Raw genomic sequence first — 19,778 nt, 5'->3', positions numbered from 1 at the left:
AATTGAACTTTTCTTAACATTAATTTTTCCTTTTTTATTGCTATTTTAATTTCCTTTTTTTTGTGTAAACTGTTTTACTTTAAAACTTAACTAAACTTTAAAAAACGAAGATACTTTGTCTGTGGAATCATTTCTGCGCGTCAGGCTTTTGTTGAATCCCATTTTTGAGTTGAAGCTGCAGAACTTTGATAATTTTGGGAAAAAACGCAGCTACAGTTATTGTATGGTATAATGAGATATGATAAGCAAATCCTCTATAAACTTATTTTCCTATAAAATGATGAAATAAGAAACATAATAATAATACCATAAAAACAATAAAAAATATACAATATGAAAGCATAAGTGGCTCCATTTGTGCAATATATAAGGTAATCATACTTATAAGTACAAACAGTTCTATCAGGAGCACTTGAAGGACTGAATAAGCGTTTATAGTTCTTGGGATGAAACTGTTTCTGAACCGCGAGGTCCCTACAGGAAAATCTCTGAAGCATTTGCAGTATGGAAACAGTTCAAACAGACTGTGCGCCTGGCTGAAGCAGCGTATGCTAGAAGCTGTATCCCAATAACTGTCTCCGCTCTTGAAACAATCTTCTGTAGAGCTTTCCGATCAGCTGCTGTAAAGCTGTTATTCCCCACTCAGATACAGTGGGTTAAAATACTCTGAGTGGGGCACTGAGAGTAACAACGCTAAAGCAGCTATGGTTTTGAAATAGTTTAGCCATTCCGTGCATCATTATATTGTTATGGGTTGATTATAATCAGATGCCTTAAACTAAAAAATGATATGCGGTTAATTTTTAGTGTATTTAAATCTAAAAAATAAAGGGAAACCACACATGAACAATGGCCCAGCACGGTGGGTGCTGAAAGTTTGTAAAACAGAGCTGAAAATATGCGTATGCAATGGTTTGACCTGGAGTGAGAATATGTGTGGTTTTACACTAAGTTTAGTTTTTATACATCATGATGTGAGCGTGGAAACGGGAGCATGCAACATTTTTGTGCTTATGCACTGTTTATACATGAGGCCCAAGGGCCCAAACATTAACCAAAAATGAAAATCAAAAGCAATTACTATAGTTTTCAAAATGAGAATTCAACAAAATAACATATATAGCTCTGTTTAAAGTATCCTCAGTCTTGGATGAATTTATACCAGTGTTTGAAATATGTGTACTAGTGCCTTACAACACTTGGCCCAACTGCCAACCCAAATTTAAAACCTCTCCTCCATTGATTTCTTTTTCTCCAAGGACAGTGTTTTATCAGCAATGTGTCTAGAACATTATAGATGGAGGAGGTGGATGAAGAAACTAAAACAAAAAGGAGTAACTCATCTACACCTGCTGCAAATGTGACATCACAAAATGCAAATTTTGGGACTGTAGTCTTGCAAACAAATGAGAGATGTGTTTTGACAATGAAAGTTCTAAAATGGCGGTGCCCTGAAGAAAACCAAAATAGCACCACGATAAACAACAATTCCAAAAGTAATTTAATGTATAAAATTGAAGAGACATAATATTAGCAAAATAATCCATCCATCCATCCATTTTCTAACCCGCTGAATCCGAATAGGGTCACGGGGATTAGCAAAATAATGGTAAATATTATTCTATGATGTTCAACACCTTGAAATACACAGAGGTTGGGAGCATGCATTGATAGCATGTTGCCGCACCCACTACTCAACAAACCGCCTGGATTTGGGCCCAAGTGAAGCAGGTGACACTTCAGCATCACACTGAAACAGTGTGAGTTTTTTTTTTTAACGGTGACTGGAATGCCAATCCTGCCACCAACACACAAGTTTTCCCTGAAAGTTGGAGGACCTGCTTGCAGAGCTGAATGCATATTAACATCATACCCAGGAGGAAGCAATTGCAGATTAACGGCCTTGCTCAGGGGCCCAATGTAGTAGAGTCATTTCTGGCATTTACAGGATCTGAACCAGATTGCTGGCGTAGATCCTTAGCTTCAGAAAAAATATAAATAATGTATTACATTCTTAATAAGGTTTTAATGGCACCTCATTCATAATAGGAACTCTGTTTTTTTTTCTTTATATTTTCTTTTTGCATCTTTTTCTGAAATGCTGGCTTTTAGTTGCATTTGCGAATTGTTCATTAATTGTTGAATGCCTTCTTTTAGTTTCTATGTTTAATTTTACTCCATTAAAGATGTTGTCAGGACTACCAATGGGTCCAGCTGCTTTAATTAGTTTCTTTGTAGCACTTGGGGACTACTTAATGGTGGAGTGGTATTAGTTATCATTCTTGTGTACTACTGTAGAAAGTTCCTAAGCACAATAGTCCCAAAACATCTCAGAAATATCCATTAGAAGTGGGAAAAACCATCAAACTCCAGCTAGTAGCAAGAGGGCAAACATTGAATCCTAATCAATTAATAAATAAAGGTTAAAAATCCTGGGAACACACAAAAATACAATAAATCTTTAAACTCACCACCTATGCAAATGCATGTAATGAACTCCAAGACAACTGTGGGGTTTCCTCAGCCTTTATGTTGAAGTAGCCAGTCCCTGGGGAACCACCCAAAAAATGCATGGAACATAACAATAAATACATAGATACATAGAAACTAAATGACCAATGATATTAACATAAACAAAATAATCAAAAATGAGAAAAAATAAATAAAATAAGAATAAAATTTGAACTCTGAAACACAACAATCATTATTTATCTGCCTTTGCTCGCCCTTCTGTGTTGACCTTGATGTTTGTGCTTTTTCTTGGTGAGTGATCTTTGACCTTTTTGTTTTTAATATCAGTTTTTGATCATTACTTCTGTTTTAGAATGTTGAATTCATTCCTTGCTATCTTTTTAAAGTTTAATTTTTAAAATGAAATATTTTTTTTTGAAATGTGCGTCAATGGTAACAATTGAAAATGTCTTATTCAACTGAATTCTGTGTCAAATTAATTGTTATCACTAATTAAATGTCTCCAGAAAATTAAAGTGCCTGTAATATAATTAAAGGACCTTCTGAAGGAAAAAAAAATCAACAGTGTTGACATTGACGAGGAATCTAATAAAATTAATTAAAAACTGATTGGAAAAAAGAATTATCAAATAAAATGCATTAAGAAATTCTCCCTTCATACAGCAGATGGCAGCAATATACCAAGAGTGTCTAAACTGCCATCTTGCAAAAAAAGGAACAATGTTCTGAATTTTGTATTACTTGTGATTACATTCAGATTTTTAAAGTGTAGCCAGGGTTTCTGACAGTTGACCTCCTTTTTGGCATTCACTGCAAAATTATCAGTGCTGTGTCATTAGAGCTAAAGTTACCCTACCCTACTCTTCCTTTCCTCGCTGTTTGCTGTGGAATTAATTAGCTCTGCTGATTGTGCTTCTGACCATTTTTGATTCTAACCTGTCATTCTTTAGAAGACTTTGGTTATCACTTTTAAAGTGATCAATATTTTGTCATTTAATTTAGCAATTTTGTGTTAGCTTCTGTTAAGGCTTTTAAAGTTCTTTAATGTAAACCCAGCTTTAGTATTTCTGCAAAACATTTTGGATTTGTGTTTTACAGGCATTAAATGATTTTCTGAATATCTTTATTTCTTAATTTCAAGATGCTCTCTTTATTTTTTTTCTCCTTGTTTTTGGGTAATTAACTTTTTGTTCAAATATCCTATTATAGTTATTGTTTATTGGTAATTTTGGATTAAGGCAGTTTTTTTGATAATTGTTTTTCTGTTGGTTCAATTCTTTTTTTGATATTAGTGTCTACATTTTTTTGAAATCACGAAAAACCATTATTTAAGGACTGTGGAGTGGCTGGTGGGATACATTTTAATGGGTTGTCATTTCCTTTTTTAAAATAAAATATTTTTTTAAAATGATATTTACCCTATGTACTTTGTAGGGATGGCTACAAAAAATTTTGACCTCATGTTCTCATGGAGAAATTACATATGAAAGAGTTAAATTGTACAGAGCCCAGCAGTGAGCAGCTCTGGGCAATGGAAAACGATGTGGAAAACTTCTAGGGAATAAAGAAAGAAAATTCTTATATAACTCATGTTGCATAATCCATGTGTCTGTTTTTTTTTGCTAAAATACTATCAATAATTACCTCCAGAAAACTACACACAAATGACAAACAGGAAAGACATCTTAACAACATTGCTGTGTATTTTAATTGAAGGCAGGATTATTGACCAATGAATGAGGGGAAAAGACAGCTCTTCAATTCAAATGTACAGCATTGCGGGGAATTTTTTTTCTGTTTACTACTTGCATGACGTTTTCCAGAAATAACTATTGACTGTTAATATTTTACATCGTTTTGAGCATTCAGATGGATGAAAGACATGTAGATGACGCAACACTAGTTACATGAGATTCTTTTTTTTGCATGGACATTTTCCACATCGTTTGTCATTGTCCAGAGTTGGTCACAGTAGTGTCCTGTACAATTTTAATCTTTCATATGTAATTTCTATCTGAAAACATGAGACCACAATTTATTTCGGCCACCACTACAAACTACATGGAGTAAGTACAGTCGATTTAAAAAATATTGTGGGAAAATACTGGTTGTATTTTAAACACAAATGATATTCAAGCTATGTTGAACTAAAATTTAGGCCTTAATAGTACAACAGTGATAAAGAGTGTGGGAACATTTTGATTTGTTATCTCACAGTAATAAATACTGTACTATACATTTTTTTTTTCTATAGTGGAACTTAAAAGGTGTAAATAATAATGTATGGTACTGTAGGCACATTCCCTAAAGTGTCCAGATGAACAAACACATTGCCTAAACTGTATTATGATTTCCCTTGCTATTTAGTATTATTATTCCCTGAACATTGATGGGAAAATATAAATCTTTCACATTGGTTCACAGGAAAAATCTCTACATATGAGAAAGTTATCACATATTTATGAATCAGTGGTCACTTACATTGTATTAATAATAGTTACTATCTTTAGGACATCAGATTTAAACATTGCTTTATTGTGGAAAACTATCACAACATACTAACATGTACATTTATTGTAGCATTTAACTGACAACATGATTATTGCATAATGGAAATAAGCACACAGAACATTCTTAGGCTTTTAGTGGATCTGACTGATTGAAACTATGCAATACACAAGGGCTTGTATGTGTTCTTCCTCCACTCTCTCAAATTCATGTCTGCCATAATTTCTGTAAAACACCTGGGGCCTCATGTATAAACAGTGTGTATGCACAAAAATGTTGCATACTGTGGTATTTGGCCGGCTTGTCATCCCGGCCAATATCCCCAGGCCACCAGATGGAGCCCTCCCTGCAGTATGGAGGTGCCCCGAAGACCAGCAGGGAGTCATGGACTTTGTAGTTTTTATCCTCAGCCCTGCTGGGTACCACAAGGGGCGCAAGAGGAAGCTGCAGCGAGGACCGAAGACTTCTTCGTGCCCTATAACCCGGAAGTTCGTCAAAGGAAAAGCGACGTGCTTCCGGGGTGAAGAAGAAAGACTTGTACCTGACCCAGAAGTGATAGCGAATCACGTGGACTGGGGATTGGGAACACTTCCGGGTCAAGGAGAATAAAAGGACTGTGGGAGCTCCTAGACGGCGAGCTGAGCTGGGTGGAAGGGTGGCAACGCGTCTGGGAGTTGGAGGATTGTTTATTGTGTATTATTGTGATATATTTATGAATATAGTGGAGGAGAGGATGTTTTGTGCACTGTGGCAATTTAATAAAGTCATCTTTTGGACTTTTACCTGGTGTCTGGAGTTGTGGACAGGGGTTCAAGGGAACGATAGCGCCCCCTATCTGTCACAATATGAACATTTCCACGTTCAAATCACGATGTATAAAACCTAAACTTGCCGTAAAGCCACGTACATTTTCACGGTAGTTCCAACCCTGGCGTACGCAAGTTCTCCGCTCGGTTTTGCAAACAGGCACCACCCAGCATCAAAGCAGTGCTACTGTTCCTATATGGTTACCCTTTCTTTTTTAGATCCACATCCCTGACGTGGCTTTATAAATACACAGAAATTAACCGCATACTGTTTCTCAGTTTAATGCATCTGATTGTAATTAACATGTAACAATATAATGGTCCACAGAATAGTCAAACTATTCTAAATACCATAACTGCTTTAGCAATGTCGCTCTCACTGTACCTTTTTCTTCTTCTTCTTTCAACTGCTCCCGTTAGGGGTTGCCACAGCAGATCATCTTTTTCTATATTACTTTCACTGCACCACTCAGAGGATTTATATTACTGTATCTGAGTGGGGAATCACAGCAGTACAGCAGCTGATCAAAAACAGAATTATCGGTATACAGCATCAAGCGCACGCTGCCTCAACCATGCTGCCTATTGAACTGCTCTCATACGACAAACGCTTCAGAGCCTTTCCTATACGGACCTCGTGATTCAGAAACAGTTTCATCCCAAGAACTATGAACGCACTCAATCAGTCCATCAAGTGCTCCTTGTAGAACGCTTTGTATTTATAAGTACAATTACCTCACTGTAAACTTGAGATACAGTTATAATATTGCATAACCTGAGTCACTTTATAAAGCGCATATTTACATATGATGCCAATATCATTTCATCAGATAAAATGCAGCAAAATTATATTATACAGATAAAACTTTAACTTAATTTAAATAATCTATATTGTTAATAATTAAACATGTGAGGACACGGTGCTGCAGCACTAGCGAGGAGCTTGCGCTCCATTCACGGATTGTTCCTGCCTCGTGCTGTATTCTTGCTGGGGCTGGCGTGACAGGAGAAGAATAGATGGATGGAATAATTAACCTTGTACTACAAAGATATTTCAATGTTCCTTAAAACTTTTGAAGAATCTGTATTCTAAGCTTAGAGATGGCTTAACGTCTATTACAGAGCTGATTGTGTGGTGATTGGATATTTGGAAAAAGAAAAGGAAGGACAGGAATCAAGGTTAGTACGTTTGAAAGAGACAGTACTGCTGCAATAAAGTATTTCATTGAAGGTGACGCACGACGTGAGGGATGAACAATCACTGCGCCACCATCTTCCCATGTTTAATAACATGCTTGAACTCCTATCATCATGAAAATGATATCAAGTATACATCTCAGTATTTTAATTATTCAGAGAGCTGTAATATCACGAATGTGATGGATTCTGTTTCCTGTCAGAGGGAAAGAAAGCCTGTTTAAGAAGCATGTAGTGATTCACACACATAGAGCACATAGAAGATCAAATACAAAACAAGGCATTTAACTTTAATTATGATGGGATTTGAGAAACTAGTAAATTAAAAGATTTTAAGATGAAGTTTATGATGTTCTACTTTAATGACAAAATAAACTACGTGAATAAAGTGGAAATTTAGAGATTAAAGTTGACATTTTTTGCTTTTTTCCCACTGTGTGCCTATTTTTTTTTCTCTGTACCCTAATAAGCTTTTATATGACACTCAGACGGTGGGCTACGACTCTCCTTTTCACGGCGACTTTGATATCTGACAACTTCTTTATTATTTTGAACACAGTGCAACTTTGTGAACTTGAGCTTTTGAGCTTCTCTGACACTCTGTCACTTGATCAACTTCCTTTTGTTGTTTATACCACTGTTTAAACCAATAAATAGTACGTTTTTCCTCGCCTCCACTTGGTATTCTCTGAATTTCTTCTATTTCCCCCCGTGCTTTTGCCATCGCCTTTTCACAGAATGCTGAGCTTAAGGGCTATTTATATTGATTTGCATATTCAAAGAGGTGTAATTCAGGGAGAAGATGGGGCAGGACAGCAGGGGCGTGCACGTGAGTTACTTTTCACGCTGACCGGAATATATGTATCCGAAGAACGTGGAAGTTGGTAAACACACAGATTTATGCATCTGGATTTTTTTGTGTGTAAGCACATTTCCACTTTTGTCCGTACGCCATGTTACAGTGTGAATTCTTTGCACAGCGTTATGCATGAGGCCCCAGGTGTCACTATTTTCAAAGTGGCAAAACTTTGGATCTTTTACAGGTACAATCAGGAAGAAGCCTTAAAAGATTCACAGGGCTTTGTCCCAGCATCATGAAGTTTTACTAGATAGGTAAGTAAGCATGTCTGGTACCTCCGTATCAGCCAGATACATCATATGCCATTGGTTCTCTCTGGAGACTCTATTAAGCCAAAATCAAATGTGACCTGAGAGGCAAAAAAGAAGTAAAAAAAAAAAAGTTTTCTTTTACAAGAGTGTGTTACTAAGTCGGTAAGTAAGTATGTCTGCTACCTCCATATTAATCAGATGACACATACAATGTTTGTGGTAGAATACTACTGGTTGGTGTGTATCATTCCCATTGCATCTAGCATCATGCCTCAAAAAAGTATTCATGTAGCACCAGCAAATTAAATGAGATCAGTGCTAGGAATCTAGTTGGAACAAAAACCTGCAGTCACAGGGGGTCCCCAGGACCGAGGTTGGGAAACACTGATGTAAAGCAACCTGCATACTAGCAAATGCATTACACATAAACATACACTAAAGTGAACTTCAATGTGAAAAAATCCATTTGCATTAAATCTTCTTGGCTGGTACCAGTAGTATTCACACTTAAACAAGGAATTCTTGAAGAAGCGATACTTTTTAAAAAGTAACACCTCCTATACTTTGTGCCCACATTCCCTTCCCTATGTAGTTCTTTGGAATTAGTTGACACCCCTACAACAGATTTCATTTTCGAATCAATAAAATTGGTAACATTTGAGGGGCTACCTAGGTGCATCTTTTAGTGAGTTACTGATTTGTAACAAAACTTTAAATAACGCTTTGTCTCACTTAGAAAGCAATAATGGAACTTAAACAAGTCTACCTATAATGCATCCATTCATCATTTGCTGCTTTTTATCAAGACTTTAATAAAGGCTTTGCTTGTGTTACACAACAATAAGTGTCTAATACAGCACTATAGAAAGGCTCCCAAAAGTTACTGTAAAATTTTTAATGGAGAATAACAAAGTGCATTTAAACCGCAGTAATCACTTTTGGAACAATTTTTTTTTTAATTAAAGGCTACCCAAAGTTGGATTGGATTCATAACATAGTTAAAATGTTAACCTTATTTAACCAGCCAGTACTATAAAATCAGCACACACTGGATGTGTAGTTTGTTTAACCACATCTGATGACAGCACTCCTCTTCTATCTTGGTATGGCCATGAGCTCGTAAACCTGAGGACTTTTAACAAAACTGGTGGAGGTTGACAACAAGCTAACATTTTCTGGATCTTCTTTGGAACGAAAAGAGAAATTCTGCAGGAGTGAGCAAAGGAACAAGAAGAGCTCCATCTTGGCCAGACCTTCTCCTGCACAGATGCGTTTTCCTGCAATATATAGTGATATAAACTGATTAACTGAGTAGCATACATGTTACAAAAAGTAGGATTTGAAAAGGTGTGGAGGTTTCCTTTGTAAACTCAGAATTAGACCAGCAGTACAAGGTGAACACTATACAGTATGGTACTGGTTTATACATGCCTCTGCTGCTATAACTGCATTGCAGAAAAGTTCAAGAAATACTACAGTATCTACTACAGGGTGGGCCACGGAAAAGTAGCCTACCTCCAATACTGGTGCCTTGCTTTTTGGGGGAGGCCATAGCCACTTCGTCACCAGAAAATTGGAGTTTGGTGAGGGGTGACAGGAACACGAATATTGGGCCCAACTCATCTGTGAATACCTTGGTATACCTGGACACCTTTGAACAATTTTACGACCAACTAACTCCAGAAGAAAAAATGTTCTGCTTTTTCCATACAAGATGGGGCAACATGCCACACCTCACGCGACTCACTGGCACGGGTCCATGAACTGTTTACAGAGGAGCAACTGTGAGCAAGGGGTTATGGCCACCACGGCATTCTATCATAAGCTTTCTCCAGGTCCAAAAAGATGCAATGTAACTCCTTCTGGCCATTTCTATATTTCTCCATCAACAACCTCAGAGCAAACATTGCATCTGTGGTTCTCTTTCTTGGCATTAAACCATACTGCTGCTCGCTAATCATCACCTCACTTCTTAACTGAGCTTCCACTACTCTTTCCCATAACTTCATGCTATGGCTCTTCAGTTTTATCCCCCTGTAGATGCTACAGCTCTGCACAGACCCCTTATTTTTAAAAATCGGTACCAGTACACTTCTTCTCAACTTCTCTTCTCCAGTAGTCAGGTTAAAGTGCTAAAAAGCTGCTAGAAAAAAAGTTCAATTTGAATGAAAACAACTTCAAAATACTTCTACCTGCAGAAAAGGGCATGAAGGCAGGATTCATTTTGAAACATCCGTTTTCATCCAGAAAATGACCAGGGTTGAATGAATCAGGAGTTTCCCATTTTGTCTTGTCAAACAGTACTGAATGAAGGACAGGGATCACAATTGTACCCTGGACCACCATAAGAAAGAAAACAAAGTGCAGGATACTGGTTTACTATACATACTCATATATACTGTATATTGCTGTATTTAAATAAAACATGCATGATTTTGAATTACATAATATCCTGACACACTACAATGAAACCTACGGTAATAACTTCCATTTCATGACTTTGGCACAATTTTTCAGTCAGTAATGTTTTTATCCATCCATCCATCCATCCATTTTCCAACCCGTTGAATCCGAACACAGGGTCACAGGGGTCTGCTGGAGCCAATCCCAGCCAACACAGGGAGCAAGGCAGGAACCAATCCCGGGCAGGGCACCAACCCACCGCAGGACACACACACCCACACACCAAGCACACACTAGGGACAATTTAGGATCGCCAATGCACCTAACCTGCATGTCTTTGGACTGTGGGAGGAAACCGGACCACCAGGAGAAAACCCACACAGACACGGAGAGAACATGCAAACTTCACGCAGGGAGGAAAGTAAATGTTATATCTAATTGGATCTGGTTTAATTTAATTTCTAAAGAGAGTCTCACCGCTGGGATGGAATAACCCCTGAAGACGGTGTCCTTTGTTGTCTCATGTAAAATACTTAAAGGGACAAGGTCAATGAATCTTTGAATTTCATGGAGAACAGCATCAGTGTATGGCATCTTCCTCCGATCCACCATAGCAGGAGCACGATCCCGTCCAATCACAGCCTCAATCTCCATCTGGATTTTCTCTGAATGGTGGGATACAAATTAAAAATCTTAAATCAACCTTATTATTACTCATGAACGGTGATCAGCTAGACCATTTTTTTAAAAGAGTAAATTACTAATAAAGTATTTCTAGGGCACTGGGCATTTGAAATTGAAATCATGGCCTGGGAACACTGATACTAAACACAAATGAGAAAAGTTTAATTTAAAACGCAAATCAGAAATCGATGTGCTTTTTCTTTTCCCAACAAAACTCTTTATTAATTCTTTTTTAAGTGATTCTTTTTTCCTTTTTAAAGCAAAGTTCAAAGTTAGTTTCAATACAGCAGGCATGCTCTTCTTTAGTGGTTATTAATTAATGTAAAACTATTAAGTGGCTCCAGTGAAGGATTTATATATGTGTGCATATATATATGGGAAGCCTTCTTGGTGGAAGGACCAGGAGAGAGAGTGTGCCCACAGCCATATTTTCCCTGGATCATTAGTTGGCAGCCATGGTGTACTTCAGGGACTGGGGAGTCCTACTTTGTCAGGCTTCCACCTCACCTGGAAGAGCTTTGGGACCATGCTTACAAGACATCGGAAGTACTCCCGGTTGTCACATAAAAGAAGCCCATTACCACAGCTCTAGGAGCCAGAGTCAGTAGGAAGAGAACAAAGCTTGCTGGAGGAAGGAGGAGGCAGAGAGAAAGTAAAGAAAACAGGAAAAAAGAAGACAAATCTCTGTGTGATTTATTCTTCTGCTTTGTACTTGAGGGAAGAGTTTCTTACAAAATAAAAGCCATGTGTTGTGTTAGACTTGTGCCTATGTCTGTCTGTGTTGGGTTTTGTGGAGTTGGAGTGCCCCCTCTAGGCCACAGCATATGAGTGTGTATATATCTATACTAATAAAAGGCATAGCCCTCACAGTGTGGGGGAATAGTGTTTGGCACAAATTCAGCAAAAGTGCAAGAGAAACTTTTAAGTACCGGGTCTGAGCTAACATTAAATAAAGCCATGGACATCGCAAGATCGCACGAGATAGCACAAGCACAGCTGAGAACCTTCGATGCATGTACTCCGAGCAGCTCACATGAACTGACTGTGAACGCAGTACGCAGACAACAAGCAAGACCTCCAAAGAGCGCTGAACAAAAAACGCATTACACAATTGAGAAGGCAGCAAAAGAATATGAAGCGAGTGATGCATACAAGCATATTCACAGTAAGAAAAGAACAACCCTCTGAATCTGAACAAGCCTTTGTAGACATATCAATAGGAAAGCAAGGTGTAAAGCTTAAGTTTAAATTAAGTTCATAGACACGCTGCTGCTAAATATTCGCAGGCAAATCCACAACTTAATACCGGAAATGCCTGTGAAACATCTAAGATTCACAAGTACCGATTTGGGTAGTGAACACTTCGATGAATGAAACCTGTTATCTTTACAATGTTTGACAAACACGGAATGTAACTTGAACACAACACATCCTCCAAATACGAAACTGATTGAAAGAAATAATGATAATCAAATCCTTGATGACAGCAACACTCATAACAGTCACAAAACAATTACATTGACAATCATGTTACGTTATTTTTAAAATGTTTCCTTTTCTTTTTCATAACTTCTTTAACACACTACTTCTCCGCTGCGATATATATACTGAATATGAGGGCAGACCCAAAAAGAGTGAAAAGGGAAGGTCTATAAAATGGTAGTGAAGCTAGCTGTATTGTATGGTTTGGAGATTGTGACAATGATGGGGAGACAAGAGGTAGAGCTGGCAGTGGCAGATTTGAAGATGCTACTATTTTCGCTCAGAGTAATGAGGATAGACAGGATTAGGAATGAGTAGGGAGACAACACATGTATGACAGTTTGGTGACCAAGTAAGAGAGGCTAGATTGTAATGGTTTGGAATACACTGAGTAAAGAATGTTAAGAATGAACCACAAGGCAAGAGTAAAAGAAAAAGGCCAAAGAGGTGGTTTATGTGTGTGGCGAGGGAGGGCATGAAAGCAGTCAAATTTGCAAAAGACAGGGATAGATGGAAATGAATGAGCCATTGTGGTGACACCTAAATTGGAGCTGCTAAAAGAAGAAGAAGAAGGATTATTTATTGAACATGTCACCAGGTGTGAATACAACTGTGGTAATCAGTCTGTAATATGGCATCATGCTGAGGTGATTAAGTGAGTATTTCTGGCATTTGCTCTACAATTTTTTTCCATGCTCTCAGGGCAGATTCTCAAGCAGCAATGATGATCCTGTTTTTCAACCTGTTGATAAAGAGTTTGTTCCCCTTTAAAATACATTCATGCAAGTATATACTGTACATATACAGTATATCAGTTCAGATACATAGGTAGGATTTTATTTTGTAAGTCATCTTGGTTGGGGGTTCTCAATTCCAAAGCACTTTCTTTCTTTTATTATTTAAAACACTTGCACAGATACCCATCTCCTCGCCTCACTCCATACCACTCCGGCTTGTTGTGCCCACCTCACTCACTCCCTCTTGTGCCTGCCATGACAGATTCTTCTCAAAAGCCTAGTTATCAAAAAAGCATTAATGTGTCAGGGACAATAATTTGTTTGCCCCATAAAAACAGCTCATCATTGACAGAAAGCTGGACGGTTATTTTTGTTATTCCTTATTAGTAGTGTTTCATTTGAGAGTAATCCAGATGAGGAAGGAGTAAAGGAAGATCCTCTTCCTAATTAAATTAGGAATTTCTAATTAAATTTGCAGCCCGTCATAGTTGTCAGTTAAAGAGTTTTTGATCAAAAACAATGTTATTGCTTCTTTTATACACACACACACGCACACACACACATATATATAACAGGATTAGTGACAGGAGCACAGGGTGAGTCCAGAGAAGTGTTGGGGTGCCAGTTTGGGGGAAGCCATCTCAAATAATTATTATGTAAACTGTCAAACCAGACAGACACGAGGGTGCAAGAGAAACTGAACATAAATAGCCTTCATAGCTTCTTAAAAGAAATGGTTCTTAAGAGCAGGTCTGGCTTGTGGAGCTCCATTTTTGAGCAAGTACGGGTCCAAGTGACATGCCAACATTAATGCAAGTTTTTTATAGTCTTCCTCCTAGAAGGGGGTCAGGGTTAGTTGCCCTCAAGGGGTGTCTTCTCAGAACCCCCTTTGCTGTTCATATATCAATCAAGATATGTATCTCTTTTAACACTGGTTTATTGTTACCATTTTCCACACTCTGGAGGATAAAGAAGATGAAGATATACCACAGTTCTGTACAGTTTTTAAAATGCCTTACCCTGGATGTGAGGGTATTTCATGAGTATCAGCAGTCCATATCGTAGTGTGGTACTGGTGGTCTCTGTTCCTGCCGTAAACAGATTTATAACTGTAGTGATCATGTTGTTGATGTGGAATTCTGTGACAGAGTTGTCACTTTCCTTGAAGAGAATTAGAAATGTAATCAGCTAATAAATACAAAGAAGTTGATATTCTACCAAAAAACAGCATCAGGCATTGTGAAAACTAAAAATGTTCCATATATTTAATGTATTCTTGTTCTGCGGTTAATGTTTAATAGCCACACAAGATAACACTGCATGGTGTTATCAACCTAAACTCAAACATGAAAGATCTGCATGACATGAGCATACAAATCAGACACTTGCATACAGTGAGGAGTTAAACAAAGAAAACATCAATAGTTCAACCTTTTAAATTTAAGCAAATTCCATCTATAATAATATCCAGAATTTGTGCCAAAATAATGAACAGGCTTGCACAGTTAACAAACGGGAGGAACTGTTTTTGTATACAAATGTGCAATATAAATACTGTAAATATTGTATTGTATTGTAACTGTTCTAGCTTGGGAGCAAGCATCGAGGTCAATATTATAGTTGCAGTTCTATGCTGTGCCTTTTATAAAGGAATTCTTGAAATTGCAGATAACCTGACTGAAGGCAGATTCCACTGAGAAGACAGATAATGAGAGCATTCATTACATAGCAGACTATTCTTGTGGAGCATCCAGGCAATTTTTACACATCCATATTCACTCATATGGCCAGTATGGAGTCAACATGTCATACAAATTACACCCCGTCAGTGGTTGAATCCAGGACTCTATCACTAGCCACAGCGCCTTTTGCTTCTGCACGTGCATAAAATAAGTAATTAGTGAATGTTTATATAGGTAAATTCTACAAACGCATCCGTTTCCTCTTTTCCACATATTTGTGCAATTTTATGGCTGGCTAATATCAGAGATAAAGATCTGAAAAAATAATAAAGATTAATAAAAAAAAATCTGACATATCTGCAGTTGAGGAATGAAACATCCACAGTATGTGCATTTTTGTACCACACACCGACACTTACAGATGCATATATTCTTTCACTATGGCGAAGAGACTGCCTAGTCCGGCTGGCTAGATAAAGCATGTTTGTGCTTCAGTGAGAGGGAATATTGAGCTTGTGTAGCAGGTAATTTAGTGATGCAACCTATTGCCATACATCCAGTGCTAAAACAGTAGAACGTTGGTAAAGCAGATTGGTGCATACTAGCTCACTTCAAGCCCTACATACATCCATACATCCATTCATTTTCTTAATCCACTTATCCAGGGCAGGGTCACGGTCCAACTTGAGCCTAAGCATTGGATGCAAGGCAGGGACAGTCTCCAGAAAAGGATGGCAGTCCATTGCAGGGTGATCACACACATAAACTGTGATGGACAGCAGGGGTGGGCTGACATCATGGCTAGCATAAACCCCATACCTTATGTGGCAGGGAGGCCAGTGTAGTGGTTGGCTGTGGGAGGATTAGGGGGTCATCCACTACCAAGAGTACATGCTTCCCCTACACACTGGTTACCAGTATTCCTGAGCCAGTATGCCCATGCATGTACCTGCAAGGCATGCTGGAAGTGGCAGTCCCATGGGGCACTCACGTGTCTCACAGTAAGCAACACTCTTTCTTCTTATTTTCATTTTTTCTCCATTCCATTACAGTTTCTTTTATTTTTGTATAGCCCAAAATCACACAGGAAGTGCCGCAATGGGCTTTAACAGGCCCTGCCTCTTGACAGCCCCCCAGCCTTGACTCTCTGAGAAGACAAGGAAAAACTCCCAAAAAAACCTTGTAGGGAAAATGGAAGAAACCTTGGGAAAGGCAGTTCAAAGAGAGACCCCTTTCCAGGTAGGTTGGGTGTGCAGTGGGTGTCAAAAGAAGGAAGTCAATACAACACAATACACAGAACAGAACAAATCCTTAATACAGCATAATAATAAAAATTTTAGAAGTACGGAGCAGAATTTAACAGTATGTTAATACTTTATGTTTACATTATGTTTCATTCCTTTCCTTCTCCAGTCTCTTCTTTTCCAGCTCTGACCCCTGAGTGGACAGAGGTGGCCCCATAAAAAAATGTCATTTTGAACCCGGGAATGTTGTCAGTGTAATTGTGTCTGAGGTTTTTTTTGCCTTTTTTGGGGGGAGGGGGGTTGTGATGCCCTCTGTTGGCAAAAACACACACACACCCAAAACCAGGGCAATTTAGCAATGCCAGTTCACCTAAGTTTAATCAAGCTGAAGTTTATTAAGTTCAGTACAGATGCCTTAACATAGGCAGAGTGGGCTGTCATTCCTACCTCACAGTCCTCATGTATTTAGAGATTGATTGGTATCATGGTCAGTGAATGTACTCATTTATAAACATTGTACTCAGTTCTTTCATTATTATGTTGTAATAAAGAGTTGACCCATCCTGCATTAAAAACAAAATTGCTAATGGTGTGTTATATGTGCAAAGGAACTCCTATGTGTTCTTTTCGCTACACTGCCACTTGCCGTGCATCTCTCTTGTGTGTAAAATAACCACACAGATTGTGAAGATGGGTGGTGTTGAGAGGGATGTGCTGTTTGGTGTTATGTTGTTACAAGGTGTATAATTAAGACCAAGGGATAAAACCAAACCCTCCACCAGGGGCATCTGTAATAGAAATTTACTTCAAATTAAAACAAAAAATATATCACCAGTTCAGAAAGAAGCATGCAGTTTTAAATGCTGCTTATTGAACATTTGCTGTCTTGGCAGTAAAGCTTTTGTATTAAGTACAAAATCTGATCTGTGTCTTCTCACTGAAACCTGGCTTAGTAAATGTGACACTGTTCCCCTAGCTGAGGTGTCACCAGATAGATACTTGTTCCTTCATAAGTCTAGAGATTCTGGTTGAGGAGGAGGACTTGGAATAATTCATTGTAACAAAATGCAAATCACATCTAAAAATCTATGCAACTTTACATCCATTGAGGCATTCATTTTAAATATTAAAACAGATTCCAACACAGTTATAGTGCTAGTCTACAGACCACCAGGGCCATATTCATTGTTCATGACTGAATTTAGCAACCTTCTATCTGATTTGGCTATAAATTATGATGGTACTGTACTGATGGGGGATTTTAATGTACACATTGATGTGGAAACTGACACTTTTAGCAAATGTTTTACTTATTTGTTAAATTCAGTAGGATTTTGTCAGATTGTCAAAGGTCCAACTCATAATCATAACCACACATTAGATTTAATTATAACTTACAAAGTTGAAATTCAAAATTTATATATTACTCCATTAAATGAAGTTATTTCTAATTACTACTTAATTACATTTGATTTAGTCCTGCCCTTTCCTATCAGATTTAATCTGCCTCACAGATTGAGACAAAGACAGTGCAACATCTAGACTGTAATTCTGCTTCAAAATTTGTAGATACTTTGAGTAAGTCGAGTGTAATTGTGGAAAACCATTTAAATCAGCTAACATCAGATGTAAGCGTGGAAAATAATTTAGATCAGCTAACATCACATTATAATGTGACCTTGAGAGATGCTCTGGACACAGTGGCTCCCCTTAAATCAAAAGTGATCAAAGCACATAGAAACTCTCCCTGGCTTAATGAAAACACTTGAACTCTTAAATTAGAGTGTCGAAAACTGGAGTGCAGATGGAGTACAACAAAGCTACATGTCTTTCAAGTTGCATGGACAGAGAGTGTTAATAAATATAAAAAAGCCCTCTTTAAAGCTCGCTCAGAATACTATTATACAATAATAGATAGCAATAATAAAAATCCTCGGGTACTGTTTATAACAGTTGCTAAATTAACAAATGGAAATTCAGATCTACAGTGCAAAATACCAACAGATATTAGCAGTACAGACTTTATGAACTTCTTCAATGAGAAAATTAAAAATATAAGATCCCAGATCTCGGCATCACAGTAAAAAACCGCATACTAGCCTAGCAGACCCTGCCTCACATTGCATTCAGCACTTTAATAATTTTAATCCTGTAACTGAGCAGGAAGTCTTAACTTTAATTTCTAAAAAGAAACCCAGTACTTTTCCCAAGATCCAGTGCCAGCAAAACTAGTAAAAAGTGCAATGGATGTTCTTCCACCACCTATTTTAAACATTATCAATAGTTCATTATTGCATGGCACAGTACCAGATGCACTAAAAGTGTCAGTCATTAAATCTTTACTTAAAAAGTCAGACCTAGACCCACACATACTAAATAATTATAGGCCTATTTCAAATTTACCCTTTCTCTCTAAAGTACTAGAAAAACTAGTCGCCAATCAGCTTCAGTCACACCTTATGCATTACAATTTATTTGAGAAATTCCAGTCTGGTTTCCGCACAGGTCATAGTACAGAAACTGCACTAACGCAGGTTGTTAATGACATTCTGATATCCTCTGATGAAGGAAATTCCACTGTAATTATGTTGTTGGACTTGAGTGCAGCATTTGACACCATTGACCATTCTATTTTACTACACAGGCTAGAAAATGATATTGGCCTTACAGGCACCGTGCTTGCTTGGTTTAGATCTTATTTATCAAATCGATTCCAATATGTACAGAAATGTGCTGACAATACCCCATCATTATACACAGAAGTTCAATATGGTGTCCCGCAGGGCTCAGTAGTGGGACCTTTACTATTTTCACTTTACATCCTTCCATTGGGATCTCTCATTAGGAAACATAATGTTAATTTTCACTCGTATGCAGATGACACCTAGTCATACCTTCATTTAGATCAAATGAAGTTTCTCTGATGTTGTCTTTAATTAGTTGTGTTAGTGAATTAATATTAATATTATTTGTTGGAGGGAATGACGCTGATCACAATAATATTTTGTCATCATTTAACTCAGTTGGAATCCCCATTAATTTCACGGAATCAGCCCGCAATCTAGGAGTTATCTTTGACTCTAGCATGTCATTTAAAGCACATATTACAAAGTTGACCAAATCATGTTTCTTCCATCTTAAAAATGTTAGGAAATTAAGGTGCTTTCTAGATAAACGGGATTCTGAGAAATTAATTCATGCATTTATTTCTAGTAGGATTGACTACTGCAATGCGGTGTTCACTGGCTGTTCAAACTGTTCTTTATACAGCCTCCAGTTAATCCAAAATGTGGCTGCAAGAATTATTACAAGAACAAGAAAATACGAACACATAACTCCAGTTCTTAAATCCTTACACTGGCTCCCGGTTAAGTTTAGGGCAGATTTCAAAATCCTCCTTTTAAACATTAAATGCAGGTCCATTGTCTGAACTTATCATGGCTTAAAAACCAG

The 19,778-nt window shown here is 37.7% G+C and overlaps 1 protein-coding gene across 2 annotated transcripts in view; it reads right to left on the bottom strand.

Moving 5' to 3' along the window:
• Positions 1–2,471: 2,471 nt before the first annotated feature.
• Positions 2,472–19,778, bottom strand: part of LOC120538766 (cytochrome P450 2C20-like) — a 31,009-nt gene continuing 13,702 nt past the window's right edge. The window contains exons 6-10 of one of the 2 annotated variants that reach the window (XR_005635509.1): positions 14,419–14,560; positions 10,974–11,161; positions 10,286–10,427; positions 8,118–9,370; positions 2,472–2,548 (exon numbers count right to left, since the gene is read on the bottom strand). Coding sequence is in view for 1 of the 2 variants with exons in the window: in XM_039768223.1 (XP_039624157.1) it covers positions 9,189–9,370; positions 10,286–10,427; positions 10,974–11,161; positions 14,419–14,560 (654 nt within the window). In the remaining variant the exon portion in view is untranslated. Of the gene's footprint in view, positions 2,549–7,915; positions 9,371–10,285; positions 10,428–10,973; positions 11,162–14,418; positions 14,561–19,778 lie in introns of those variants that run through there. The other variant, XM_039768223.1, reaches the window with a different exon arrangement.

Source organism: Polypterus senegalus, chromosome 11 (assembly GCF_016835505.1).
Source record: "Polypterus senegalus isolate Bchr_013 chromosome 11, ASM1683550v1, whole genome shotgun sequence".
NCBI classification, from domain to species: domain Eukaryota; kingdom Metazoa; phylum Chordata; class Cladistia; order Polypteriformes; family Polypteridae; genus Polypterus; species Polypterus senegalus.
The sequence above is the reverse complement of the archived record's forward strand: the minus strand, read 5'-3'. Positions and strand labels throughout refer to the sequence as shown.